This window comes from Narcine bancroftii, chromosome 6 (genome assembly GCF_036971445.1).
Source record: "Narcine bancroftii isolate sNarBan1 chromosome 6, sNarBan1.hap1, whole genome shotgun sequence".
NCBI lineage: Eukaryota > Metazoa > Chordata > Chondrichthyes > Torpediniformes > Narcinidae > Narcine > Narcine bancroftii.
The window spans coordinates 97,755,240-97,781,154 of record NC_091474.1 but is presented as its reverse complement, the minus strand read 5'-3'; the positions used below and the strand labels follow the sequence as shown (position 1 = coordinate 97,781,154).

The following is a 25,915-nucleotide window of genomic DNA, read 5'->3' as shown; positions in this document are numbered from 1 at the left end:
CCCTAACTACAACAGCATTAGCAAACCTCCCTGCCAAGATATTAATTCCCCTCCAGTTCAGGTGCAACCCATCCCAGTTTTACAGATCTTTCCTTCCCCATTAATGGTTACAATGATCCAAGAGCTTAAAACCTTGCCCCCTGCACCATCTCTTCAGCCACTTATTTGTTTGCACTATCTTCCTATTCTGATCTTCCCTAGCTTGTGACACTGGAAGTATTCCACAGATTACCATCTTGGAGGTTCTGCTCTTCAACCTATTTCCTAACTCCCTATGTTTGCTTTGCAGAACCTCTACCCTACTCTTTCCATGATTACTAGCTTCTCACCCTCCCCTTTAAGAATATTCTGCACCTGCTCAGAGACATCCTTCTATGCCTTGATAATGTCTAGGGACATAATGCACTGGTTTGGCCTGACATTGAATTCATGTTTTGCTTCCTATTTTGGTTTTATGGCGAAGAATGAATTGTATTCCACATCCTTGGTGGTGGTGAGGAAGTGGCAGTGATTTGTCATGTTAATCACCTTGATTCATGTGCTGAAAAAACTCCCATTCTCACATTAGATCCTTCATTTATGTTGCCATTTGGTCATAAGCAAAGTCAGGACAATGTGGCTGAGAGGAAAACTTCCTGCAACTTTTGCTGCCATTTTCCTTCTGCCTGGTAGAGCAAAATTCAGCATGATGCTGAACCAAGAATTAAAGACCCCAACAATGAAGACGCTGTTTACATCTGGTACCGCACGGATGGCAGTCTCTTCAATCTGAGGCGCCTGCAAGCTCATACCAAGACACAAGAGAAACTTGTCCGTGAACTACTCTTTGCAGACGATGCAGCTTTAGTTGCCCATTCAGAGCCAGCTCTTCAGCGCTTGACGTCCTGCTTTGCGGAAACTGCCAAAATGTTTGGCCTGGAAGTCAGCCTGAAGAAAACTGAGGTCCTCCATCAGCCAGCTCCCCACCATGACTACCAGCCCCCCCACATCTCCATCGGGCACACAAAACTCAAATCGGTCAACCAGTTTACCTATCTCGGCTGCACCATTTCATCAGATGCAAGGATCGACAATGAGATAGACAACAGACTCGCCAAGGCAAATAGCGCCTTTGGAAGACTACACAAAAGAGTCTGGAAAAACAACCAACTGAAAAACCTCACAAAGATAAGCGTATACAGAGCCGTTGTCATACCCACACTCCTGTTCGGCTCCGAATCATGGGTCCTCTACCAGCATCACCTACGGCTCCTAGAACGCTTCCACCAGCGTTGTCTCCGCTCCATCCTCAACATTCATTGGAGCGCTTTCATCCCTAACGTCGAAGTACTCGAGATGGCAGAGGTCGACAGCATCGAGTCCATGCTGCTGAAGATCCAGCTGCGCTGGGTGGGTCACGTCTCCAGAATGGAGGACCATCGCCTTCCCAAGATCGTGTTATATGGCGAGCTCTCCACTGGCCACCGTGACAGAGGTGCACCAAAGAAAAGGTACAAGGACTGCCTAAAGAAATCTCTTGGTGCCTGCCACATTGATCACCGCCAGTGGGCTGATATCGCCTCAAACCGTGCATCTTGGCGCCTCACAGTTTGGCGGGCAGCAACCTCCTTTGAAGAAGACCGCAGAGCCCACCTCACTGACAAAAGGCAAAGGAGGAAAAACCCAACACCCAACCCCAACCAACCAATTTTCCCCTGCAGCCGCTGCAACCGTGTCTGCCTGTCCCGCATCGGACTTGTCAGCCACAAACGAGCCTGCAGCTGACGTGGACTTTTACCCCCTCCATAAATCTTCGTCCGCGAAGCCAAGCCAAAGGTAGAGCTTGTGTATTTGGAAGGGTCTGTCCAAGGTTTCTTGCTGAGTTGCTTCAGTGCATCCTACATATTGTTACTATAGGTCAGTTGTGGAGCATTAACATTTGTGGATGAAGTGCCATTTATTGCAGGGATCGATGTTGGTCCGCTGAATTTTGTCAATAATAGTAATTATTTGATTTAGAAAGAAGGTGGCATGATTAGTCAGTTTGCAAGTCACACTATGATCTAAGTAATAGTGGAGAAGTGAGCAAGGTTATTTCAGAACGTAAATGCGATCATGATCAGTGGAAGAATTGTGACAGTTTTAGTTCCCTGAATCTGAATGAAAATTCAGAAATGGTACTTGATGTGGAAGAGTAACATTGCTGTATTATTCCTATTTGTCAGCTGCCATTCTTTAAATGGACAGAATTTGTGTTGTGTTTTAATTTTATTTCAATTTTTAGACATACAGCACGATAACAGGGCGTTTTGGCCCATGATCCCGTGCCGCCCATTTTACACTCAATTAACATTTCAAACACAGTGGGAGGAAACTGGAGCCCACGCAGTCACAAGGGAAAGTACAAACTCCTTCCAGACAGTGTAGGATTCGAACCCAAGTCTAGATTACTAGCACTGTAAAGGCATTGCACAAACCACTGCACCAACCGTGCTGCCCTAGATGTTCTAGTGCCGTATTCTAGATGTATCACTGCAGGACAGGTGTAATGCATTCAACAGACTAAGCTCATTTCATGTGCTGCACTGCGGATAGAACGGATGCATCTGTTTTTGTTGAAGATGTCCCAATGATGTTGATCTTCGGTTTTTCCTTCTATTCCATAACATGCCCGAGGCTTTGAAGTGGCTTTGGGAAGCAAGACTTTGAGATGTGTTGCACAATGAAAGGAAGAGGAAAGCGAAGATGTTAAAACTTCAACTCAATATAGCAGTCTTATGTGCCCGAGCCAACTTGAATCCATTTTGGCTTTTTGCTAGTTCATGGGTTCGCCATTGTCAACACATCAGCTCGTGTGCAGAGTAAAGTTCACCTAGCCCACAACTGAACTTTGAGCACAAAATATCTTGGAGCTCCCATCACTGAACAGTTTCTTATCAACTCACTATGTGTGAATTTGAATTTGAATTTAAACATGCAATAGAGTAACAGCCCCTTTCAGTCCATGAGACTGTGCTGCCCAGTTGACCTGAAACCCCAGTATGTTTTGAAGAGTGGGAGGAAACCGAAGGAGCCGGAGGAACCCATGCAGACACAGGGAGAATATATGCATTTCTTACAGATGGTGCTGGAATCAAAGCCAGGTTTCTCGCACCATAACAGTGTTGCTTTAACCACTATCCTAATCGTGCTGCCCTTTTTACTTGCGCCTTGCTTTACATTGTTATCACTGTTATGCTTCGCAGCAAATTATGAAACGTATGGAGAGAGGAGGCCGGGTGGCCAGTTCCAAACTCCTCCTTCGCCTAGTGATGGAGAAAAAGGCAACCGATGGAAAGCTGATCTGGAAATACTTTGTGAAGATGCATCACCTTGTCCCAAAATTGGGCAAATTGCTCAAAGAGATGGAGGAACAAGGTACGGTAAATCTCATGCCAAATTGCATGTTGGAACATATTCCGCCATATGTATTACAATGAGACTCAAACAATTCCTGAAATTACTTCAACAGGTGCTGATCTCATGAAATCTTTCAAGAAAATGCACATTTTATCTGAAATGTCTGATCATCTGAAGGGTAAGTAAATATAATTTTGCATGGACATTCATACAGTGTCACCGAGGAATGTATATTGTTGCACATACAGCACTACTTGTGACAAACCAAATTCTTGCTTTTTGAAGCTGCCAAAACATAGACAAGAGCAAAGGGTACGTGATTATAGTAGAATTTTTTTTATGGAAGTGAAAGATGTGAGGGTTGAGGATGAACCTTCAACAGTAAATGGGCCTTTGTGCTGATGAGCATTTATCCCCAGGAGACTCCTCCACTGTTGAATTTGATCCGTTTTGATTCTTTTCCATAACCCTTAAAATTTTTGAAGCACTGAAAATCAACACACAGCAATGCAGCGGGGAAACAAGCTTTTCTTTAATAATTTTTTTTATTTTTCACATTGTGAACCATATCAACCAAAATATGTACAAACGTTTCTCATTAAATTTACAGTGGCATTTTCTCCCTTTTTTCCCCCCTTTCCCTCCCTCCCCTCTTCCCACCCCCACCAAAACCCATAAATAGTAAACAGCCTTTTCAGCCCATTTTCCCCAAGCAAACTAAGGTGCTTACCAAAGATGGTGCCATTTAACTGCATTTTCCCATGTCCCTCCAAACGTTTCCAATCTATATATTTTTCCAAATGTATTTTAAGCATTGTAATTACATTTACCCCTATCACATCTTCTGGTAGCTAAATCCATGTAGTCACCAAATTATCTATGAAAAATGTTATCATACTTTAGTAACTATATACCACTAAGATGGAGAGATTAAAAGATTTGATGGAACTTCTATTAGAAACATAGAAGATAGGAGCAGGAGTAGGTCATTCGGCCCTTCGTGCCTGCTCCGCCATTCAATGAGATCATGGCTGATCTTAAAGTTCAGTACCCCGTCCCCGCCTTCTCTCTGTAACCCCTAATTCCCTTATACTGAAGAAATGTATCTAATTCCCTCTTAAATATATTAAATGAACCTGCCTCTACTGCTCTCTGTAGCAATGAATTCCACAGATTCACCATCCTCTGGGTAAAGAAATTCCTCCTCATCTCGGTCCTAAATAGTTTGCCTATTATCCTTGAACCATGGCCCCGGGTTCTGGACTCCCCCACCATTGGAAACATTCCTTCCGCATCCATTCTGTCCAGTCCTGCCAGAATTTTATATGTCTCTATGAGATCCCCTCTCAATCTTCTAAACTCCAGCGAGTACAATCCCAAATTGCGCAATCTTTCCTCATAAGTTATGTCTGATGCTAAGTAATGGTTCTCCATGAAGGCGAAGGAAAAAAAAACTTGATTTGAATTCTTGTGATTGTTTCTTCATGCACCAGAATTTTCATACAAAGAATGAATCTGATGAAATCTATCTGGGTCATGGATATCATTCCTCCTGGCAAAAGATGAAAATGTACTGTTTATTCTCAGGGATGTACACAACAACTTCCTTATTCTTCCACTGCTTTACAGTACTGGATTACAAAGGGTGTAGAAGCTAAATGTGGATTAAAGTGAACATTAATTTTACAAGCTTTGTGTAGAACTAAATAAATTCAATTACTGAATTTTGGAGATTCTATGAATTTCAGGAACAATCTGTTTTTTTTTTTCACTCCCCATCCCCATTCTTTCTACCAGAATAGCCATAACACCTTTTCTGCATAAAGTCTATCTATTGTCCATGTGCTCACTTATTTCTTTGTGCACTTTTATTAAACATAACTTCCAACAAAGAGGCCATGTACTTTACCTCCAACATCTTAGCAGAGGATATGTGTACAACTCTCTCTCCCCCAGAAATTAATTGGTGATAATCATGGTAATGAATTAAACCTTGACATTGGTCATAGTGAATTTAATTTCCAAATTAAAAACTATCTAATCTTTCCCAGCCTTGCACAATAACCATTTTTTTCTTATGTTCCATCTATGAACATGTGTGGAAGTGTTTTTAATGTCCTTATCCTACCAGCCTTCACCATCATCCCCACAATGTTTCCAAGCACCATCCACTCTCTGTATATAAAACTTCTGACATTCCCACCCCACCCCCAACCCCCCCACCAATATTTCCACAGCCCTTTTAAACAGATATTCTCTGGTATTACCTATTATTGCCTCTGGAATTAGGTGTTGGATGTCTACCCCCATCTAAGGCCTGAATAATTTTATATACATCAATTAAATCACCACTCTTCCTTCATTGCCTCAAAGAGGAAAAAAAAAACCAGCTCTCCCAACCTTGCTTCAAAAGTAATGTTCACCTATCCAGGCATCATCTTTGTAAATCACTTCAGCACACTCTCTAATGCACCAACAACCTCCCTGTATTGAAGCAGCCTCCACTGAGATCTAACAGGACTTTAAAGCTGAAAGATTACATCATGGCTCTTAGAACCATAGAACACTACAGCACAGAAAACAGGGTATTGGCCCTTCTCGTCTGTGCTGAAACATCATTCCGCTAGTCCCACTGACCTGTGCCCATTCCATAATTCTCCAGACCTCTCTATCCAATTTATTCTTAAAACTTACGAGTCCTTAATCAGAAATATGTTGATTCAGCATGGATAGATCTTTTTAACATATCATCTCAGTAGTTTTATAAAAGAACTGATGTAAAATTCAAATATAAAAATCCCTCAAAATGTCTGACATCACAGACTGATGATTTATTTAAGATAATAAGCAAGTTTTTCCACATTTCCTCAGGGTCTGTAATTTTCATTTTAAGATTCTGTTCCTTTCTCCACAACTGTAATCACAACATTTCTTTAAATAAATGTAAACATGTGAGATCAGACAGTAGTGTTTTTTACATATGTCTGTCAGGCTCCTCTTTCTACCCTAATCACGATGTACTCCAATACCACCAAAAGATCTATTTATTCTAAAAAGAACAAAATTTAAAAAAGAACAAGAAAAATTATAAAGAAACTTAAGAATGAGTCCACATTTACCATGTCAGATGGCAACTCAATCCACACTCTGACCATTCTCTGAGTGAAGAAGTTCCCCTCTAAACCTTTCCCCTTTCACCCTAAGGCCATGCATTTATCCCTCCAAATCTGTGGAAAGAGCCTACTCGCATATACCTCTCACAATTTTGTAAACCTCTAATCAAATCTCCTCTCATTCTTCTATGCTCTAAGGAATAAATCTTTCCATGTAACTCAACTCCTGAAGACCTGGCAACATCCAAGTAAATCTTCTCTGCACTCACTCAATCTTACTGATATTCTTCCTATAGTTTGGGGACCAGAACTCCACACAATATTCCAAATTTGACCTCACCATTGTCTTATACAACCTCCAACTCCTGTACGTAATACTTTGATTTACGAAGCCGACATGCCAAAAGCTTACATCATTACCCTGTCTACCTGTGACGCCACTTTCAGGGAATTATGTGTCTGTATTCCCAGATCTCTTTGTTCCTCTGTACTCCTCAGTGCCCAACTATTTACTGTGTATGTCCTGACTTAGTTTGTCCTTCCAAAATGCAACACATTACACTTTCTGCATTAAATTCCATCTGCCATTTTCTGGCCCATTTTTCAAGTTCGTCCAGATCCCTCCAAGTTTGAAAGTCTTCCTCACTATCCAGAACATCTGCAACCTTAGTGTCATCAGTAAACTTGCTGATCAAATTTACCACATTATCATCCAGATCGTTGATGTAGACAATAAACAACAACGGTCCCAGCACCGATCCCTGAGGAACACCACTAATCACAGGCCTCCAGTCTGAGAAGTAACCATCCACTACCACTCTGAACAGGTGGCAATCCTGAGATCACTAGCCTGGAGGACCTGTCCTTCAACCTAGTGCCTGAATTCTCCTTTCAGGACCTCCTCACCCACGTTATTGGTCCTTACATGGTCCACAACTTCTAGCTGCTTACCCTCCCTCTTGAGAAGGCCACAAACTCAATCTAAGGTATCTCGGACCCTGGCACTATGGAGGCAACATACCATTCTGGATACTCGATCTCCACAGAACCTCTTACCTGTCCCCCTAACTATGGAATCCCCTATCAGTACAGCTTGCTTTATCTCCTCACTTCCCATCTGAGCCACAGGACCAGACTACATGCTACAGACCTGATTGCCATGGCTTGTACCATATAAATCATCCCCTCAACAGAAATACTTGTTATTCAGGGGCAAGCACACAAAGGTATGTTCCATTACCCATCTACCCTCTTCCTATCTCCCAGGTGTGACAATGTCCCTATAACTCTCATCAATCACCTTCTGCTGTCCGAATGTTGCAGGGTTCATTCAGCTCTAAGTCCTGAACTCAGTTTTTCAGGAGCTGCAGCTGGATGCACTTCTCACAGATGAAGTTGTCAGGGATACTCCTGGCTTCCCTGACAAACCAGGGAAATTCCCCTGCCTTGGCTGCCTGCTTTCTCTCTCACTCGTGCCTGTTTTCTCTCTCTCGTGCCTGCTTTCTCTCTCTCGTGCCTGCTTTCTCTCTCTCTGTCACGCTTGCTTTCTCTCTCTTGTGTCTGCTTTCTCTTTCACTTGTGCCTGCTTTCTCTCTCACTCGTGTCTGCTTTCCCCCTCTCTCTCTCTCTCACGCTTGCTTTCTCTCGTGCCTGCTTTCTTTCTCTCTCTCATGTCTGTTTTCTCTTTCACTCGTGCCTACTTTCTCTCTCATTCGTGCCTGCTTTCTCTCTCTCGTCCCTGCTTTCTCTCTTGCCTGCTTTCTCTCTCATGCTTGCTTTCTCTCTCTCGTGCCTGCTTTCTCTCTCTCGTGCCTGCTTTCTCTCTCTCGTGCCTGCTTTCTCTCTCTCATTACTGCTTTCTCTCTCTCTCTCTCACGCTTGCTTTCTCTCTCTCGTGTCTGCTTTCTCTCTCACTCATGCCTGCTTTCTCTCTCACTCGTGCCTGCTTTCTCTCTCACTTGTGCCTGCTTTCTCTCTCACTCGTGCCTGCTTTCTCTCTCACTTGTGCCTGCTTTCTCTCTCACTCGTGCCTGCTTTCTCTCTCAATCGTGCCTGTTTTCTCTCTCTCTCGCGCTTGCTTGCGCGCTCTCTCTCATGCCTGCTTTCTCTCTCTCCTCGCGCCTGCTCGCTCGCTCTCTTACACCTCCTCGCTCGCTCTCTTACACCTCCTCGCTCGCTCTCTCTTGCGCCTCCTCGCTCGCTCTCTCTCATGCCTGCTTGCTCTTTCTCTCTCTCTCTCTTGCTTGCTCCCTCTCTAATTCTCTATCTCTCTCACTGGCTGGCCCTCACGTGCTGGCTCGCTCTTTCATGCGTGCTGGTTGGCTCTCGCATTGGCTGGCTGGCTCTCACACTGACAGGCTCTGGCTCTCATGCTGGTTGGCTCTCTCTTGTGCACATGCTCATTCACTCTTGCGCGCTGGCTGGGTCTCTCGCGCGCTGGCTGGGTCTCTCGCGCGCTGCTGGGTCTCTCGCGCGCTGGCTGGCTCTCTCGCGCGCTGGCTGGCTCTCTCGCGCGCTGGCTGGCTCTCTCGCGCGTTGGCTGGCTCTCTCGCGCGCTGGCTGGCTCTCTCGCGCGCTGGCTGGCTCTCTCGCGTGCTGGCTGGCTCTCTCGCGCGCTGGCTGGCTCTCTTGCGCGCTGGCTGGCTCGCGCGCTGGCTGGCTCTCCCGCACTGGCTGTCTCTCTCTCGCGCGCTGGCTGCCTCTCTCGCACGCTGGCTGGCTCTCTCTCTCTCGCACGCTGGCTGTCTCTCTCTCTCCCCCGCGTGTGCTGGCTCTCTCTCTCCCGCGCGTGCTGTCTCTCTCTTGCGCTGGCTGGATCTCTCACACTCTGGCTCGCTCTCTCTTGCGCGTGCTGGCTGGCTCGCTCTTTTGCTCACTGTTGTTTGGGTTCGTGTGGGTCCCACAGGTTAAGAACCAGACCAAAGTACAGATACAAAGCACAAGTTTATTGCAGTGATGGAAATGGGACATCAAGGTCGATAGGTAAAGCGACTTCTACAAATACACAATACACAGGGGGAGGCAAATATACACTTTCGGATGACGAGGGCGAAACCAACAGAAACTGGGGAAGTTACAAAAGCATATACACTCAACAATCAAATCAAGATATTATGTTCCCCAACCCCTTGACCGGTATCGACACGGCTCTGCTACCTAGCATCAAGACTCACCCCACCGCATCCCAGTACAGGAGGTGATACTTACAAAGAGACAGAACAAAGGCGCACATGGTCCTTTATAGTTCTGGGGCAAAGCTGGGGGGCCAATTGCAAGGGTCAGTGTTGATCCCGTTGGTTGCTGTGGCTAATGGCTCAAAGCCAAGTGCAGGAGCTCAGCAGGGTAAACTGAAGTGATTTACCTGGGCCAATTGTAAGGGTCACCTTGATGGCTTGGGGTGAGTCCTTGACCTTGATTGGCAGATAGTGTGTCCTCCGAACAGGAGCGCAGCAGCACCACTCGGTGGTGGACGCTGTCTCTCCATTACACTCGCCCTCTCTCCATCTCTCTAATTCCATGACATACATCATTGGTCCAAATCACCGAAGCTTTCATCGGCACCCTTACAAATTCTGCACGATATCTGATTCCTGGAATCCAGTCACAACCAGCCCATGTGCTTGTGTGAGGCTCTTTGCCATTGAGCCCTGACGTAGACCCTGCAGAGGCTTCTCACTCTGTAGGGTCTTCTCTAATTCCTCCCTTCCACGGAGCCCGGAACTCTAAGCTCACACTATCATAAGTAGGTGCTATCATCGTGAACGTGGACCTCCAGTTTAAAAAAAGCAAACCGTAGCCTTCGGTCCCATTCTGCATGCAATTTAAACTGGCTTGTGGTCATCAAGTAGAAGGGTCTGGGATAAGCTACTGGGGAGAAGCACTGAAAGGCCATGGCCTCACTCCTTCTGGATTCATATGTGCATCAATGCTGCATTTGCATCAGCGGCTGCCATGATCACTGAACTCTAAATTCTCATTTATTATTGCAACACTGGGGTATACTCCCGAGGGATCCTCAGAATGATTTAAATGGATTTAATGACAAACTATTTCTGGTTTTAAACATTGGTGACAAATTATCAAAGTAGTAATTTTGTATCTATTTCCCTGCTGTTGTAACTCTCAAGAAACTAGTGAAAATAATTAAATAGTAAATTATTGTGGAGAATTTGTTTTTATGGTATATTTGAAACTAATTTGGAAAACTGTTTTGTGTCTCCTCTCATGAAAGATGTTCAAAAGATACACAAAGAGGCTCTGCAGGTACAAACTGAAACTCTGAAAATAAACACTATACTGATGAAGGAGGAGATCAAAGATTTCCCGCTGCTTGGTCGATACGCCGAGCTTACTGTCATATCGTCCATTCGAGATCTATCACTTGTGGAACACGAGCTGTTGGCCAGAGGTCGAGTACACGAACAATGGAGAGAGAATCAGCTCCAGCAAGACCTGGAAAAAATCCAGATTGATCACCTGTTCCAAAGTAGTTTTAGCTGCATGGAATCCAAATTTGGGAGATCAGCTGCAGTAGCCGGAGTTGCAGGGATCGGGAAAACAACAATGGTTCAAAAGATTGTTCATGACTGGGCCACTGGGAAAATATATCATGACTTCCAGTTTGTCTTCTGTTTCAAATTCCGGGAGTTAAACTCTGTGGACAAGAGAATTAGCCTGATGGAGCTGGTTCTAAATCAGTATCCTTATTTTGGGAATACACTGAGAGATATCTGGAAGAATCCACAGGGATTACTATTTATATTTGATGGTTTAGATGAATTCAAGCACAAAATTGATTTTTCTAATAAAGAGAGATATGGAAAACCGCAGCACATGTGTCCAGATCCCGAATGCTGGTGTGAAGTGACTGACATTGTGTACAGTTTAATCCAACACAAACTTCTCCCAGGGTGTTCAGTGCTGTTGACCACCCGCCCCACTGCATTATATTTACTGGAAAAGGCAGAGATCAATGTTTGGGCCGAGATCCTGGGATTTGTTGGTGAGGAACGGAAGGAATATTTCAAGAGGTTTTTTGAAGATCAGACTGTGGCAGCGGCTGTTAACAAACATGTGGAGGAGAACGAGCTCCTGTATACGATGAGCTACAACCCCTCCTATTGCTGGATCCTCGCCCTGGCACTGGGTCCTTTCTTCACACAACAAGACAGGGACCCACGGCGTGTTCCCAAGACCATCACCCAACTATATTCCCACTATATTTACAACATCCTGAAAAACCACAGCCTTAAGATTGAGAATTCCCGTGACCTGTTGCTGAGGGTTGGTCGGATGGCTTTCACAGGAGTGTCCGAGAAGAAGATTGTGTTTACATGTGCAGACTTGGAGAAGTATGATCTTCAGCCTTCCCAATTCCTCTCAGGATTCCTGATGGAACTTTTTGAGTTAAAGAATTCTACCCAGAGCATGGTGTACACATTCCCTCACCTCACCATCCAAGAGTTTGTAGCCGCAGTCACACAATACCTAACTGCGAACCAGGGGGATATACTGAAATTCCTCACTGAAGCCCACAGCACCATAGATGGACGGTTTGAGATATTTTTACGTTTTGTTGCTGGTCTCTCCTCACCATTGTCAGCTCGGCCCCTGGAGGATTTTCTAGGTAAATTTCCTCATCAAACAACCTGCCGAGTAATTGACTGGGTGAAGGAGGAAGTTCAACGTCAGATTGGAAACACGTGGAGTGAAGCTGGCAAAAGGAGCCTCCTGAACACATTGCACTACCTGTTTGAGTCTCAGAATAGGGCACTAGCTCAGGCTACACTTGGATCTATGGAAGCACTTTCATTGACTGGATTGGTGTTGACTCCGATTGACTGCACAGTCCTTTCCCTTGCCATTGTGCATTGTGAAACAATAAAATGTCTCAACCTGGAGCACTGCAAAATCCACTGTGAAGGACTCCAGCGGCTAGCAACCGAGTTGCACAAGTGCCAGGAGTTGGGGTAACAGTTAGTTTGTCTTTCTACCAAAGTATAACAGTGTCACACTTCATCTGCTTTAAAAAAAATGCTTTTAAACTGTGTTAAAGCAGCAAATATCACGTGGAAACAGGCCCATTGTCCAAACTACTTCATGCCAAACCTGAGCTAGTCTCATCAGCGTGTGCTTAAGCCATATTGTTCGATCATATTCCCACCCATATACCTCTGCCATTGTCTTTGAAAACCTTTTGTCTTCCTCTACCATGTTCTGCAGCAGTTTGTTCCACATACCCACTACATCACCCTATATGTAAATAAAAGTGTGCCTCTGGTCCCTTTCAAATCTTTCCCCTATTACCTTAAACATATGCTCATTTAGCCAGGAAAGACTATCACTATTCATCTCTGTCTTCGACATGATGATATGAATCTTGAAAATTGGCCTCTCAACCTTGTACAATGTGATCAAAGTGTCCTTGACTATGCAAACAGCCCTCCATTATTCCAACCCTCCAGTCCTAATAGCCATGCCTCCAAGAGCTGAGTGTCTGGAGCTGTGCAGAATATGCACATCCGTCTCACCAATGTTTTGTATAGCTGTGTCGTGATGCCTAACGTTTGTACACAGTGCTTTGCCTAATGAAGGCAAATGTGTAGAACACTTTCTTTGTCACTCATGTTGATCAATAAGGTATGCTGGCTGTTTGATTTAATCAGCTAGGTCATGGAATAAAAATTGAGGGAAGCAATTACATGAAATATAATTTGGGCCATTACCAGAAATACTATTCCTGATCCATCAGGAAAGAAATTTTTGTACTGAAGACAACTTGAGGAGGTTCACTCACCAAACACTATATATTTTCCTTGGTTTGGTAAAGGCTTAGGTAGGGGTAGAATATGTGTGCAAAACATGAGGCAAACAATTGAAGTAAGGAGAAAATATTTTCAAACAGGAGAGATACCTACAAGCAGAGGACAATGGTTTGAGGGGTTCATTTGAGATTTATGCATTAAGGAATTTGAGATAGGTTACTCGCCATGGAGGGGGGTACTCCCAAGGATTTAAGGCGTGTTTTGATGACAAATAACATAACTTGGACTGCCTAAAGAAATCTCTTGGTGCCTGCCACATTGACCACCGCCAGTGGGCTGATATCGCCTCAAACCACGCATCTTGGCGCCTCACAGTTCGGCGGGCAGCAACCTCCTTTGAAGAAGACCGCAGAGCCCACCTCACTGACAAAAGACAAAGGAGGAAAAACCCAACACCCAACCTCAACCAACCAATTTTCCCCTGCAATTGCTGCAACCATGTCTGCCAGTCCCGCATCGGACTTGTCAGCCACAATCGAGCCTGCAGCTGACGTGGACTTTTACCCCCTCCGTAAATCTTCGTCCGCGAAGCCAAGCCAAAGAAGACATAACTTGGAGCATTCATTTTCTGGAAATGGGAAAATAAATTTCAAAATTAAGAAATATATTCAAAAAGGAGTGAGAGACTTCTAGGTCAAATGGGATAAGATGGAGAGGGAGAATACTGGACAGGGGATTTGCATTTGTATGATTGATCTTGACTAGAAGATTGACCAAGGGTTCTCAAAGGAGCAAATGGCCAACTGCTTCTCGTAATTTCCATGCTGCAATGGAAAATAGCTGCCTGAGTGGCACAGATGTTTTGACTCATAATAGGGTCTGTTGGAACAGAGATGAGAAGTCCGTCTGTCAGAAGGCTGTGAACCTATGGATTCCATTGCCACATGCTTCTGTCCAGACCAGGCTAGTGGTTATATTTAAAGCAGAGGTTGATAAGTTTCAGAGATGTGCAGGTATCATGTTGAGGCAGATGGAGGTGAAAGAAAAATATATCAGCAATAATTTAAATGGCGAAGCAGACTCGATGTCCTGAACTGCCTAATTCATGGCTTCTGATCTTCTGATCGTAGGATTCCAGTCCCTTTCTCTTGGGATTAGTGCCCCCCTTCTCATGGGGTGATCTCCTCTGGAAGTTACTGAATACATCCCTCAGAGGTACCATTGGCCCCACCTCAGGGTGTGACTCCCACTTTTCCGTCTGTCTCTTCTTGTATCCTGTCACCCTTCACAGCTATGCAATTAAGTTAATTAGAATATAGAACATGACATCACAGTACAGGACCTTCAGCCCACGATGTTGTACTGACCCATGTAAACATATTCCACAACAATCGAATGTTTTCACCCCCAGAACCCTCCTTTTTTTCTTGATCCATGTGTGTTTCTGAGTTCTTTGATTGTATTTATTGTACAAGCCTCCAGCAATGTATTCCAGGGACCGCCCTTCCATGCAGTTATGACTCCCCTCATTCATCATCACTCCAAAGAGAAAAGCTGTAGCTCTGTCAAACTCAATTCATTTGATTTGTTCTCCAATCCTCTCCAGCCTATGAAAAGCATCTACACTCTCACTGTCATGAGGGGACCAAAACGGAACACAATGTTCCAAGTGTGGACTAACCAGAGATTTATACAGCTGCAATTTTACCTCATGGCTCCAGAACTGAATTCCCTGACTGATGTGCACCTTCTTAACCACTCTTTCAACATGCATGACTACCTTGACGGATCTATGGACTTGAACACCAAGATCTTTCTATTCCTCCATAATCTTAAGAATCCTACCATTAACTACATTTTCCGCCTTCAGGTTTGACTGCATCTCTTCACTCTTATCCTGATTGCCTTCCATCAGCAATACTTCTCTGCCCAATTTTGCATTCTGCCTATACTCTGATAACTTTCTACATTATCTACAACACCTTTGTTTCATAGGCAAATGTACTGACCCACCTCTCCATTTCATCATTCGTCGTTCATAAAGAATCAATCACAGTGGTTGGGGATCTAGAACAGACCACTATTCCTCGACTTCCATGCAGAATATGTTCCATCGACAACTACCCTGCGCTTTCTGTGGCAATCTGACTCCAAATTTAAGCAGCCAAGATTCCTTTGAACCCATGCTTTATGACTGTATTAATTGAACCTATCCTGGCAACCTAGTCAAATTCCTTACAGAAATAAATGTAAGCCACATCCATCATCTGTCCTCCATAACTTTCCTCTTAAACACTGAGGCCCCCGAAGCATGACCTGCATCTGATAAAGGCATACTCACTCTCTCTGAGAAGACTGTGCTTCTCCAACTACTAGAAGATCCTATCTCTAATAGTACTCTGTAAGAGTTTGCCCACCACTGATGTAAGGCTTCATGGTCTACAATTTCCAGGATCTTCCCAATTACATTTCCCAAAAATAAACATTTTCTCCAGTACTCTGGTACCTCTTCTGTGGACACCAAAGTCACAAAAATAATTGCCGGTGCCACCGCCTTCTCTGCGATTGCTTCCTGTAATAATCTGGGGTATATTGCATTTGGTTCCGAGAATTTTTTCTTCAAATAGTTTTGATATGATCCAGCACTTTGTCTGATCTAAACTCAATAGGTCTCCACACTATAACCTCTTCTACACTGACCTTGCATTTTCCAAGGTCCTTCTACCCAGTTAACACTGAAGCAAAGTATTAATTTAGGAACTTACCTTCCCCTGGACTCCAGGAACATGTTCCCCACTTTATCCATAATACATCCTCCCATCACTCTCATCCTTAATCCAACATTTCGAGGTCTTCTCATGCCCCCTTCTGCCTTCCCTGTCCTTCAAGGTTTCCATGTCATTCTATTTTTAAATATTAAGTTTAATTTTTTTTTAATTTAGGCATACAGCATAGTAACAGGCCGATTCATACAGTGGGAGGAAACTGGAGCCCTCGGGGAAACCATACAGAAACAGGAGAACATGCAAACTCCTTACAGACAGCGCAGGATTTGAACCCCAGGCCCAATCACTGGTGGTGTAAAGGTGTTGCACTAACTGCTCATGTGCTCTTCCTGACATTTACTTTTTAAACCTTGTGTCATTCTTCTTTATCCTACTAAGCAGAATCCCCACGTCACTTGTCAAACAATGTACCTTTAACTGATTAAATTTTCCCTGTCTCTTTGGGCAAACCTATCCAGGATCCCACGCAGATGATCCTTTAATGTATTCCACATATCTGCTGGGCATTTCTCGGAGAGTATCTGTTCTGGATTTATTCTTTCTAGTTCCTACCTAATTCTGTCATAATTAATCCTATGCCATCTGAACACCTTCCCATTTTGTCTATTCTTATCCTTGTCCATGGCCATGAAAAAGTTCAGGGAACTCCAGGCACTGGGTCTGAAATGATCATCCACCAATACCTCTGTCACCTGACCAGGTTCATTAATAGTACTTGATCCAGAAGGTTCTCTCCTCCAGTTGGCTCTCCTCCAGTTTGCTAGAAATCCTTCCTGAGCACACCTGACCAATTCTGCCCACTCGCCTACTTTTGCACGAAAGAGGTATGAGTCAGTATGAACCCCTCTAAGACAACAATGCTGTTATGTTTGCATATTAACGAATTTTGCCTATAATTCTAAATGTTCTGGGGGCTGATAGAATATCTCCACGGGGTGATTGCTCCTTTCCTGACTTCCAGCACAATGACTGAGTTGACATCCTGCCTTTCTGCAGCTCGTATATTATCCCAGATTAGCAATAGCACTTACCACCTCTTTTACCTCCATCCCTATTCCTTCTGAATCTGGGGTGTATTCAAACCCCAAACTTGCATAAACCAATCCTGTCCTTGTGTCATCAAATTGTCTGCAATGGCCCCAATTTTGTAATTCCATGTACAGATCGATGCTCTGAATTCATCACCCTTATTAACAGCTATTTCATTAATACTTTCAACCTATCCATCCCAATCCACATTTATGCTCTGTTCACTGCCTGTCCTTCCTCATAATCTCAGTACACTTAGCATCTACCTTTAAACCACTGCTCCATCATCTGACCTGCCACCACCAAGCACTGGTTCCTCCAGCAAACCTACTTGTGAAGAGATTGGTTGTTTTCCAGTTCAGGCTCTCATTGCTCCTGAAAAATGCCTTGTTTTTTTTTGAAATGTTTGACCTTAGCATTTTCATCATTTTGATGTACACTTTCCCTATTTCTTTTTAGTTTGGGGGGCAATGAACTGGGAGATTCGGGTGTGCAACTGGTAGCCTCGGCTTTGAAGAAACCAGACTGTAAAATACAGAAAGTTCGGTAAGTCCCAGTGATTTGTGTTTCCAGTCACTAGGTGTCTGACACTGCACATGATCATGATCAGTAATTAGGTTTATGCACTTGGTATGTTATTGGGGAATGAACTTTCAGGAACTAGCAGCAGCAGTCAAGTCAGTAGGACTTTGACTGGCTCTGAGGCTCAGAGGTTCTGGTGGAGACAAGTCGGGCGATAGAAAAAGGGCACGATGGTGACAAGAAAGAGCAAGGAATTTTGAAGTCACCAGCTGAGGTTCCGTGTCCATTCAGGAGATGCCAGGATCGTGAATTGCCTGGCAGGTGCCGGGGTCCAAAATGTCACTGAACACTTGGAGGACATTCTACAGATGGAGGGTAAACAGACAAAGCTCGTTTTGCAATTTGAAGTATGACGTAATGTGTTTGTGATGAGAATGGGAAGTTGAGTAAGAGGTTCAGAAGCAGGATATCAAGGGTGAGAGGAAACAAAGAGATTTAGATCAGGAGAATGAGAAAAAAAGTGGGAAATGAAATGCAATGTTGGAAAGTGCTGTCATGTACGTTGGTGTAAAATAGTTAAAAGCTAGACTATTATTGGAATATGGAGAAAATTCAAAATTAGGAGGTACAAAGGGACTTGGGAAGCTTCATGCAGAGATGCTAAAGGTTAACCTCCAGGATGTGAAGATGCAATGTTGGTATTTGTATCCAGAGGAAAAGGATAAAAGAGCAGGGATGTGATGTTCAATGTTTATAAGGGAGGCCTCACTTGAACATGGGGTAGAGCTCTTGAAGTTCAGAAGAATGAGGAGGTACCCATTTAAAAAATGTTAAGGAATGTGGTCAGTCAGAGCACTGAACCTCTGTAATTTTCTGCCACGGGTGTTAATGGAGGCCAGGTCATGAGGTGTATTTATTAAGGCAGAAATTGATGGTATCTGAATAGTCAGGTTATGGCGAGTGAAAGGTTAAAAGTCAGCATGGAGAGTGATGAGAGTACATTTCTTTCTTTGGCTTGGCTTCGCGGACGAAGATTTATGGAGGGGTATGTCCACGTCTGCTGCAGGCTCGTTGGTGACTGACAAGTCCGATGCGGGACAGGCAGGCACGGTTGCAGCGGTTGCAAGGGAAAATTGGTTGGTTGATGTTGGGTTTTTCCAGGAGAAAGGCAGGGAGCGAGGAAGGACTGTCAGCTAACTTATGCCTATTTTAATTCAAGAGGCTCCATGGGAAAGGCAAATGAACCTTGGATATGGATTTACACGTGACTGAAATTACTCAGTGGGCCTACTTGTTTGTGATGTAGCCTCAACGTAAACCTTTAAGGGAGAGAGGCCACAGTGGCAGTTCAACATTCCAGGGTACAGTTGCTTTCAATGACTGAGGTGCAAATTGAAGAAAGAGTGTTATGTTATTGGTTCAGGGCGATTATCACTTCATGAGCACAGGTGACGTTACAGATAAAATGGCTAATGGGGCGATATATCTGGCACCGAGGAACAGAAAAGGCATAAGCACCTAATTAGGAGTCTCCTACAGGCCCCCAAATAATCAACAAGAATTGGAGGAGCAAATTTGCCAGAAGATTGCTGCAAAATGTCATTAAAATGTTATCGCAGTAATGGATAACAAGTAGTAAATGGAAATATCATTGTGTGAAAAGTTGAAATGGGGTGGGATTTGTCGATGTGTTCAGGAATGTTACGGTATCTGTAGTAATATTTAGAAGACTCATCAAGAGAGAGAGCAACTTTTGATATAGCTTTGAGAAACTGGGAAGGGTAACTCTTTCCTGTGCTCCTCCTCCAGCTCCTCCCCCAACTTTTATTCAGGCATCTACCTGAATTTTACTCAGGACAAAAATGTTGGTTATTTATGTTCTCTTTGCTACACTGGGATATCGGATGAGATTCCCCAGTATTGTGCTTTTACTAAGGGTAAATGGATAGAACCCACCTCACTGACAAAAGACAAAGGAGGAAAAACCCAACACCCAACCCCAACCAACCAATTTTCCCCTGCAACCGCTGCAACTGTGTCTGCCTGTCCCGCATCGGACTTGTCAGCCACAAATGAGCCTGCAGCTGACGTGGACATTTACCCCTCCATAAATCTTCGTCCGCGAAGCCAAGCCAAAGAAATGGATAGATTGTTTGTGGATGAACATGTGAGGACCAGACACCCTTGTTCTATTAAATTTAAGGTAGTAATGCAGAATAACAGGTAAGGATTGAAGTTAAAATTAAGAATTGGGCAAGGCTTCTTTGAACGAATAAGATAAGAAATTTGCTCGAGTTAATTGTAACAGATTGATGAGAGCAGAGGATGGTTGGGAAAATGGTTGTTTTTGAAAATGTGTTGCCAACTCTCCAGAACATGCACCTTCCTGTTAGAGTTGTGGGTTATTCATGCAAGTAGAGTGAAGCTTGAACAACGAGGAATATTCTGGCTCTTTTCTAAGGTGAGGATAAGCAGTTGGGAAAATGAATACACGGAGGAGTTTCGGAAACTGAGGAGCAAGCTGGAGGGAAATCCAGGGGCTCAGCGAGTGATGCAGTGAATAAAGCACAACAGAAGTTGTCTGTGCGCTGAAACAACAGAATTGTTTAATAGAATCCTCGCATGTTTAAATAATTACAGTTGGCGTGCTATCACAATCACCTGACCTCTGAAGTGACACGCCTCCCAGAGTTCTTTGTGCTACTTTGAACTCCTGATCCTGTGGAGTTCATAGCCTGCAGCTATGAACACCATTTTGATAATGGAGTGGCACGGTTCACCACATTAAACTCCCACATCCCCCCCACCCCCTCTCCCCCGAACTGGAGCTTGGAGGTGACACCACAGTCTCACCTATCAGCTAGACCCCTGCGCTGGCTGATCTAGGTCCACATGTGTTGGCTTAAGGCGATCTTCAGAAACTGTTTCTTGCCAATGTCTATAACAAATGTAGAGCTTTCATTCTGTAGCACATTGAAAGGACCTTCATGTGGCCTGTGCGTATCCCTGCACAGGAATACATAAAGGCAGTCCTTGAGTTCAGGCAGAAGGTATGAACTCATTGAACTATGCCGGGTGGTTGGGATAGGTGCCAGTGTACCCACTTTCTCCCTTAAGCACGCGAGTACCAAAGTGGGAGATTCCTACTGCTCACATTCCTACAGCCAGAATGAAATACCCTAGGACCATTAGGATGGCTCCATAAACCAATTCTGCGAAGGGCGTAGCTGGATCTTCTTTGGTGTGGTACAGATATCTAAAAGTACCAAAGGCAATTCATCTATCCAATCTGGTCCCTTAAGACATGCCATGAGAGCAGTCTTCCTATGATAATGAAACCGTTCCACTCAGCCATTGGACTGGCTATGATAGGCCATCGACCAATGCAGTTGCGTGCCCAGCAACTATGCAATTGTGGACCATAACCTGGACATAAACTGAGCTTTTCTGTCAGAGGAGATATGCATGGGTAATCTAAAACGCACTATCCAATTGGCGATGAGCCTCTCGCACAAGCTGAGGCAGAGATGTCGGAGAGGGGGAACCACCTCTGGCCATCTTGAGAACCTGCCTACTATTGAGAAGAGGTGAGTAGCGCCCTTGGATGGGCGCAATGGGCTGATGATATCCATGTGAATGTGATCAAACATGCGCTGAGTGGGTTCAAAAGCCTGTAGTGGGTCTTTGGTGTGGCACTGAATTTTTGAGGTCTGGCATTAGATGCCCAAGTGCCGACTTGCTTGTGCAGGCCGTGCCGCATGAATTTGCCTGCCACAAGCCTTGTCCTAATCAAAGTGTGAGCCAAACTGTGTATGGCATTAAGCACCTGACATCACCACACAGCAGGTACAACGGGCCTCGGTTGGCTGGTAGATATGTCACGAAGTAGTGGGCCAAAACATAGGTCCTCAAATTACAGTCCGATATGGCATGCGATATGCGGCCATCTCTTCATCTTCATGCTGAGCTGCTGCCAAAGCTGTGTAGTCTATACTGGGAGCAGGCGAATGGAGAGAAGTGATGGTGGTGCAGGGTAGCGTGTCAGCGACTAGATTGTTCTTCCCGGCAATGTGTTTTATCGTAGTTGTAAACTGAAATGTAGGAGAATTGTCGTCCTTGTCATGGATCTGACATCTTGGCAAAGGCGAAAGTCAATGGCTTGTGATCCGTGTAGACCGTGAACTTGCTACCCTCTGGGAAATAGTGAAAATGCCATACTGCCAAGTAGAGGGCAAGGAGCTCCCTGTCAAAAGCACTGTACTTTTGCTCCAGTGGTCTCAAATGACAACGAAAGAAAGTTAGGGGTGTTCAGATGCCATTGATAAGCTGCTCCAGGACCCTGCCTACTGCAGTGCCTGGCGCATCCACCATCAGAGCCATTGGCACATCAACCCATGGGTGCTCGGACAGAGTGGAAGTGGCTCTTGCTAGTGCTCCTTTAGCAGTCTCGAACCTGGCTGCAGCCTCATCATTCCATTTCAGTTCCTTGGGATGTCTGGACAAGAGTTTGAAAAGTGTCTGCATAACTTTGGCTGCACCTGGCATGAAACAATGATAAAAGTTAATCATTTCAACAAACACTTGAAATTTGCAAATAGCCTCGACCTTGGAAGTTAGTGGAACTGCTCCATGCTGATTGATCCGGAGGCCAAGGAAATCGATTGATGTGAGGCCAAACTGGGATTTGGCCAGGTTTATCACTATGATATAGCGGCTGACATAGTTGACAGATGGGCCTGATGCTGCTGCAGCAAGTGGCTGATGATAAGGATGGCATCCGAATAAATGAATACGAAATCCAGACCCCGGGTAACTGTGTCCATTAGATGTTGAAATGTCTGGGCCATGTTTTTTAAACCAATAAGCATACGGAGGAATTCAAAAGGCCCAAACAGGGTAATCAAGGCAGTCTTAGGAATGTCATCCGGGTGAACTTGGATCTGCTGATGCACTAGGTTGATTTTGGTGAAAATCCTAGTGCCATGAAGGATCGCAAAAAAATCCTGTATATGGGGAGCTGGGTAGTGATTTGCTGCAGTGATGTCATTTAGAGGCCGACAATCCCCACAAGGTTGGCACTCTCCAGCTGCCTTGGGTACCATATACTGTCAGGAATGGCAACTAATCCCCATTTCCTCCATGTGTCAGAATCCATCTTTACCCAATCACAATTTATCTGGAGGTAGCTTGTGCACTCAAGCATGCAGAGGATGTCCATGAGTTGGAATGTGGTGCTGTACTCAATATTTTGGTTGGGCCATCGAGAACTGCATTGTAAAAATGCTGGGGAATTCTGCTAGGATTCTGGCATATTCATCATCCTAGAGCATCACCAAGTCGAGCTGAGGTGCAGTCAACGCAGTGGCGTGCAAGGTGAGGGACTTGAGTTTTTGAATTAACGAGGCGGTGACTTTTGAGATTACTAGTAGGGAGTGTGCTCACAAAAATTCAGCTCCCAGGAGTGGTTGTGATACATCAGCAATGGTGAAGGACCAGTTCACCCTCTCATCCTCTGATCCCCCAATGATCACTGGATTGTGTACCTCTGGCTTTCCTTTCCTGGTTAACAATTGGCTCTTTAGTTTTGGTGACATTGAGTACAAGCTTAGTGGAACCAAGCTTTTACTCTCCATCCTCCATGCTGACTCATCTCCTTTATACAACCCACTACCATGGTATTGTCGGCAGATTTGCAGATGGTATTATTGTACCGAGCCACACAGTCATAGATGTAAAATGAGTAGAGCAGGGGGCAAAGAACACTGCCCTTTCGTGTTCTGATACTGATGGAGATTGTGGAAGAGAAGTTCTGACGAATCTTCACTGATTGTGGTCTGGAGGTGAGAAAATCCATGATCTAATTATACAGTGGGGTATTAACTTCCAGGTTTTGGAGTTTGCTGATCAATTTTGAGGGGATGATGGTGTTAAATGCCAAACTGTAGTCGATTAAGAGCATCCTGAAGTATGCATCTTTGCTGTCCAGGTGTTCTAGAGCTTTGTGTAAAGCCAGTGAGATGGCATCCGCTGTAGTCCTGTTACTATGATAGGTGAACTAGAATATATCATTTAGACAAGAGCTGATACGCTTCGTTACCAGCCTTTCAAAACACTTCATCACTGATGATGCAAGTGCTACTGATCGATATTATTAGACCTTTTCACACCAGGGAATGCACGACGAGGGAATTCACACTGTGGGCCAAATTCCCTGTAATTTGCCCTCCCTGGCAGTTTAAGGAGGGTCTCACCACTAGTGAAGTCGTAGTGAGTGATGCATTGCACACTCACATGAAACCCGACTCGAAGTCGGACACATAGACACACATCACCCCCCCCCCCACCCTTCTTGAGAACCAGTATGAGTGATGCCTGTTTGAAACAGGTGGGTACACACCCTGCTAGAGTGAGATATTGAAGATATACATGAATACCTTGGACAGCACATATTTTTAATTAGTCTCCTCCCACTGTTGAAAACAAACTGGAGGTTGTAGGTCAATTGGGTGGCACAGGTTCTTGGGCTGCATGTCTAAAGCAGTGGTTCTCAATCCTTTTCTTTCCACTCACATACCACTTTTTAATTGTTACTGAAATAATTTTGGGAAAAATTGTCATTCGCCCATTTCCTTTGGGGTTATGAAACCGTGCACATAACGAGTCACTTAGGGACGATTAAAACAGTGATTTTCAAACTTTTTCTTTCCACCCACATACCACTTTAAGCAATCCCTTACTCATCACAGAGCACCAATGGCATAGGAAGTATTTAAAGTGGTATGTGAGTGGGAAGGAAAAGGTTGAGAACAACTGGTCTAGATTTTTTTAATAAAATTAAAATTTCATTGTTGAAGTTCCTGATGGGTGTGGGCAGACAGATCTCCTCGCCCTCATCTGATATCTCCAAGGACACCATGGGAACTTACAGAGGAAATCTTATAGGTGAGATCTGTAAGTTGTCATTATGTACAGGTGAGGTGGCAAAATAATGATGGGTGCCAAATGTGTCTTCATTCAAGAAAGAACGCAGGGAAAAGCCTGGAACTACAGGCCAGTGAGTCTTATATCAGTGGTTGATAAGTTACTGGAGAGCTTGGTGAGGGAGAAGATGTAAATTCACAAGTGTTGCTGAATGATAGCATAGTTTTGTAACTGATTTGCCATGTCTCACAAATCTAATTGAAACTTTAAAAGATGTGACCAAGAAGGGTTAGGATTCGGAAGGAGTGCAAGATATATTTGATAATATTCTGCACGGTGGGCTACCTTTAAAGTAACACGACATAGGATCCAAGGTGACCTCCTGGGGATAGTCTGACCTGTACAAAAAGGACAGGCTGCACCTGAACTGGTGGGGGGCCAAATTCCTGATGGGCAGATTTGTTAGAGCTTTTGGGGAAGATTTAAACCAGTTTGGCAGGGGGATGCAAAGCAAAATGTGGGGGCAGAGATTTGGATAGAAGGACAGAAGTATGATGCTATGTGCTCTGAGTTGGAGAGAAAGGACAGACAGGGTACAAAACATAAAGGTAGCCAGTTAGAGGGTTAGAAATTTGTCTCTTTCAATGCTAGAAATAAAGGGGGTGAACAGAGCATGGATCAGAAAGGAAGGATGCTGCAGAGGTTGTGACCACTGAGTCGGTGTGGGTGGAAGTCACAAATAGGAAGGGAGCTGCCACTTTGCTGGGAGTAGTCTATAGGCTCCCAAATAGCCCTCGGGACACCGAGGAGCAGATGGGCAGGCAGATTTTGGAGTGGTGCGGGAAATACAGGGTTGTATTTATTGTCATGCACAAGTCATGAAATTCGGTGTTTTCTAGCAGCATCATAGTGCAAGTATTCATATTATAACCATCCTATAAAAAATAAAAATAATACTGTATGAAAAGTAAGGCAGTGTCTTTGGTTCATTGTTTATTCAGGAATCTGTAGGTAATGGGGAAGAAGCTGTCCTTGTGCCATTGAGTGCTCATTAGGCTCCTGTACTTTTTCCCGATGGTAGCCCAGTAAAAAAGGCATGGCCTGGGTTGTGATGGTCTTTGAGGATAGAGGCTGCTTTTTTAAGACACCGCCTCATGTAGATGGAGTGGTCTGGTCCCTGTAATGTCACAGGCCGAGTTAACAACACTCGGGAGTTCATTCTTATTCTCAGAGTTGGCGCCTTCATACCAGGTAGTGATGCAACCAGTCAAATGCTCTCCACGGTACATGTGTGGAAGTTTATGAGAGTCTTCAGTGACATACCAAATCTCCTCAGTCACCTCACAAAATATAGCCACTGGCAAGTCCTCTTTGTGATTGCATCAACATGGAGGCTTAGGGA

At 44.4% G+C, this 25,915-nt stretch overlaps 1 protein-coding gene across 4 annotated transcripts in view; it reads left to right on the top strand.

Annotated features, from left to right (window-relative positions):
• Positions 1–25,915, top strand: part of LOC138736395 (NACHT, LRR and PYD domains-containing protein 3-like) — a 153,933-nt gene that overhangs the window by 109,610 nt on the left and 18,408 nt on the right. For all 4 annotated transcript variants that reach the window (XR_011340256.1, XR_011340255.1, XR_011340257.1 and 1 more), the window contains 4 exons: positions 3,225–3,396; positions 3,491–3,556; positions 10,723–12,460; positions 17,530–17,616. Coding sequence is in view for 1 of the 4 variants with exons in the window: in XM_069885867.1 (XP_069741968.1) it covers positions 3,225–3,396; positions 3,491–3,556; positions 10,723–12,460; positions 17,530–17,616 (2,063 nt within the window). In the remaining 3 variants the exon portion in view is untranslated. The remainder of the gene's footprint in view (positions 1–3,224; positions 3,397–3,490; positions 3,557–10,722; positions 12,461–17,529; positions 17,617–25,915) is intronic.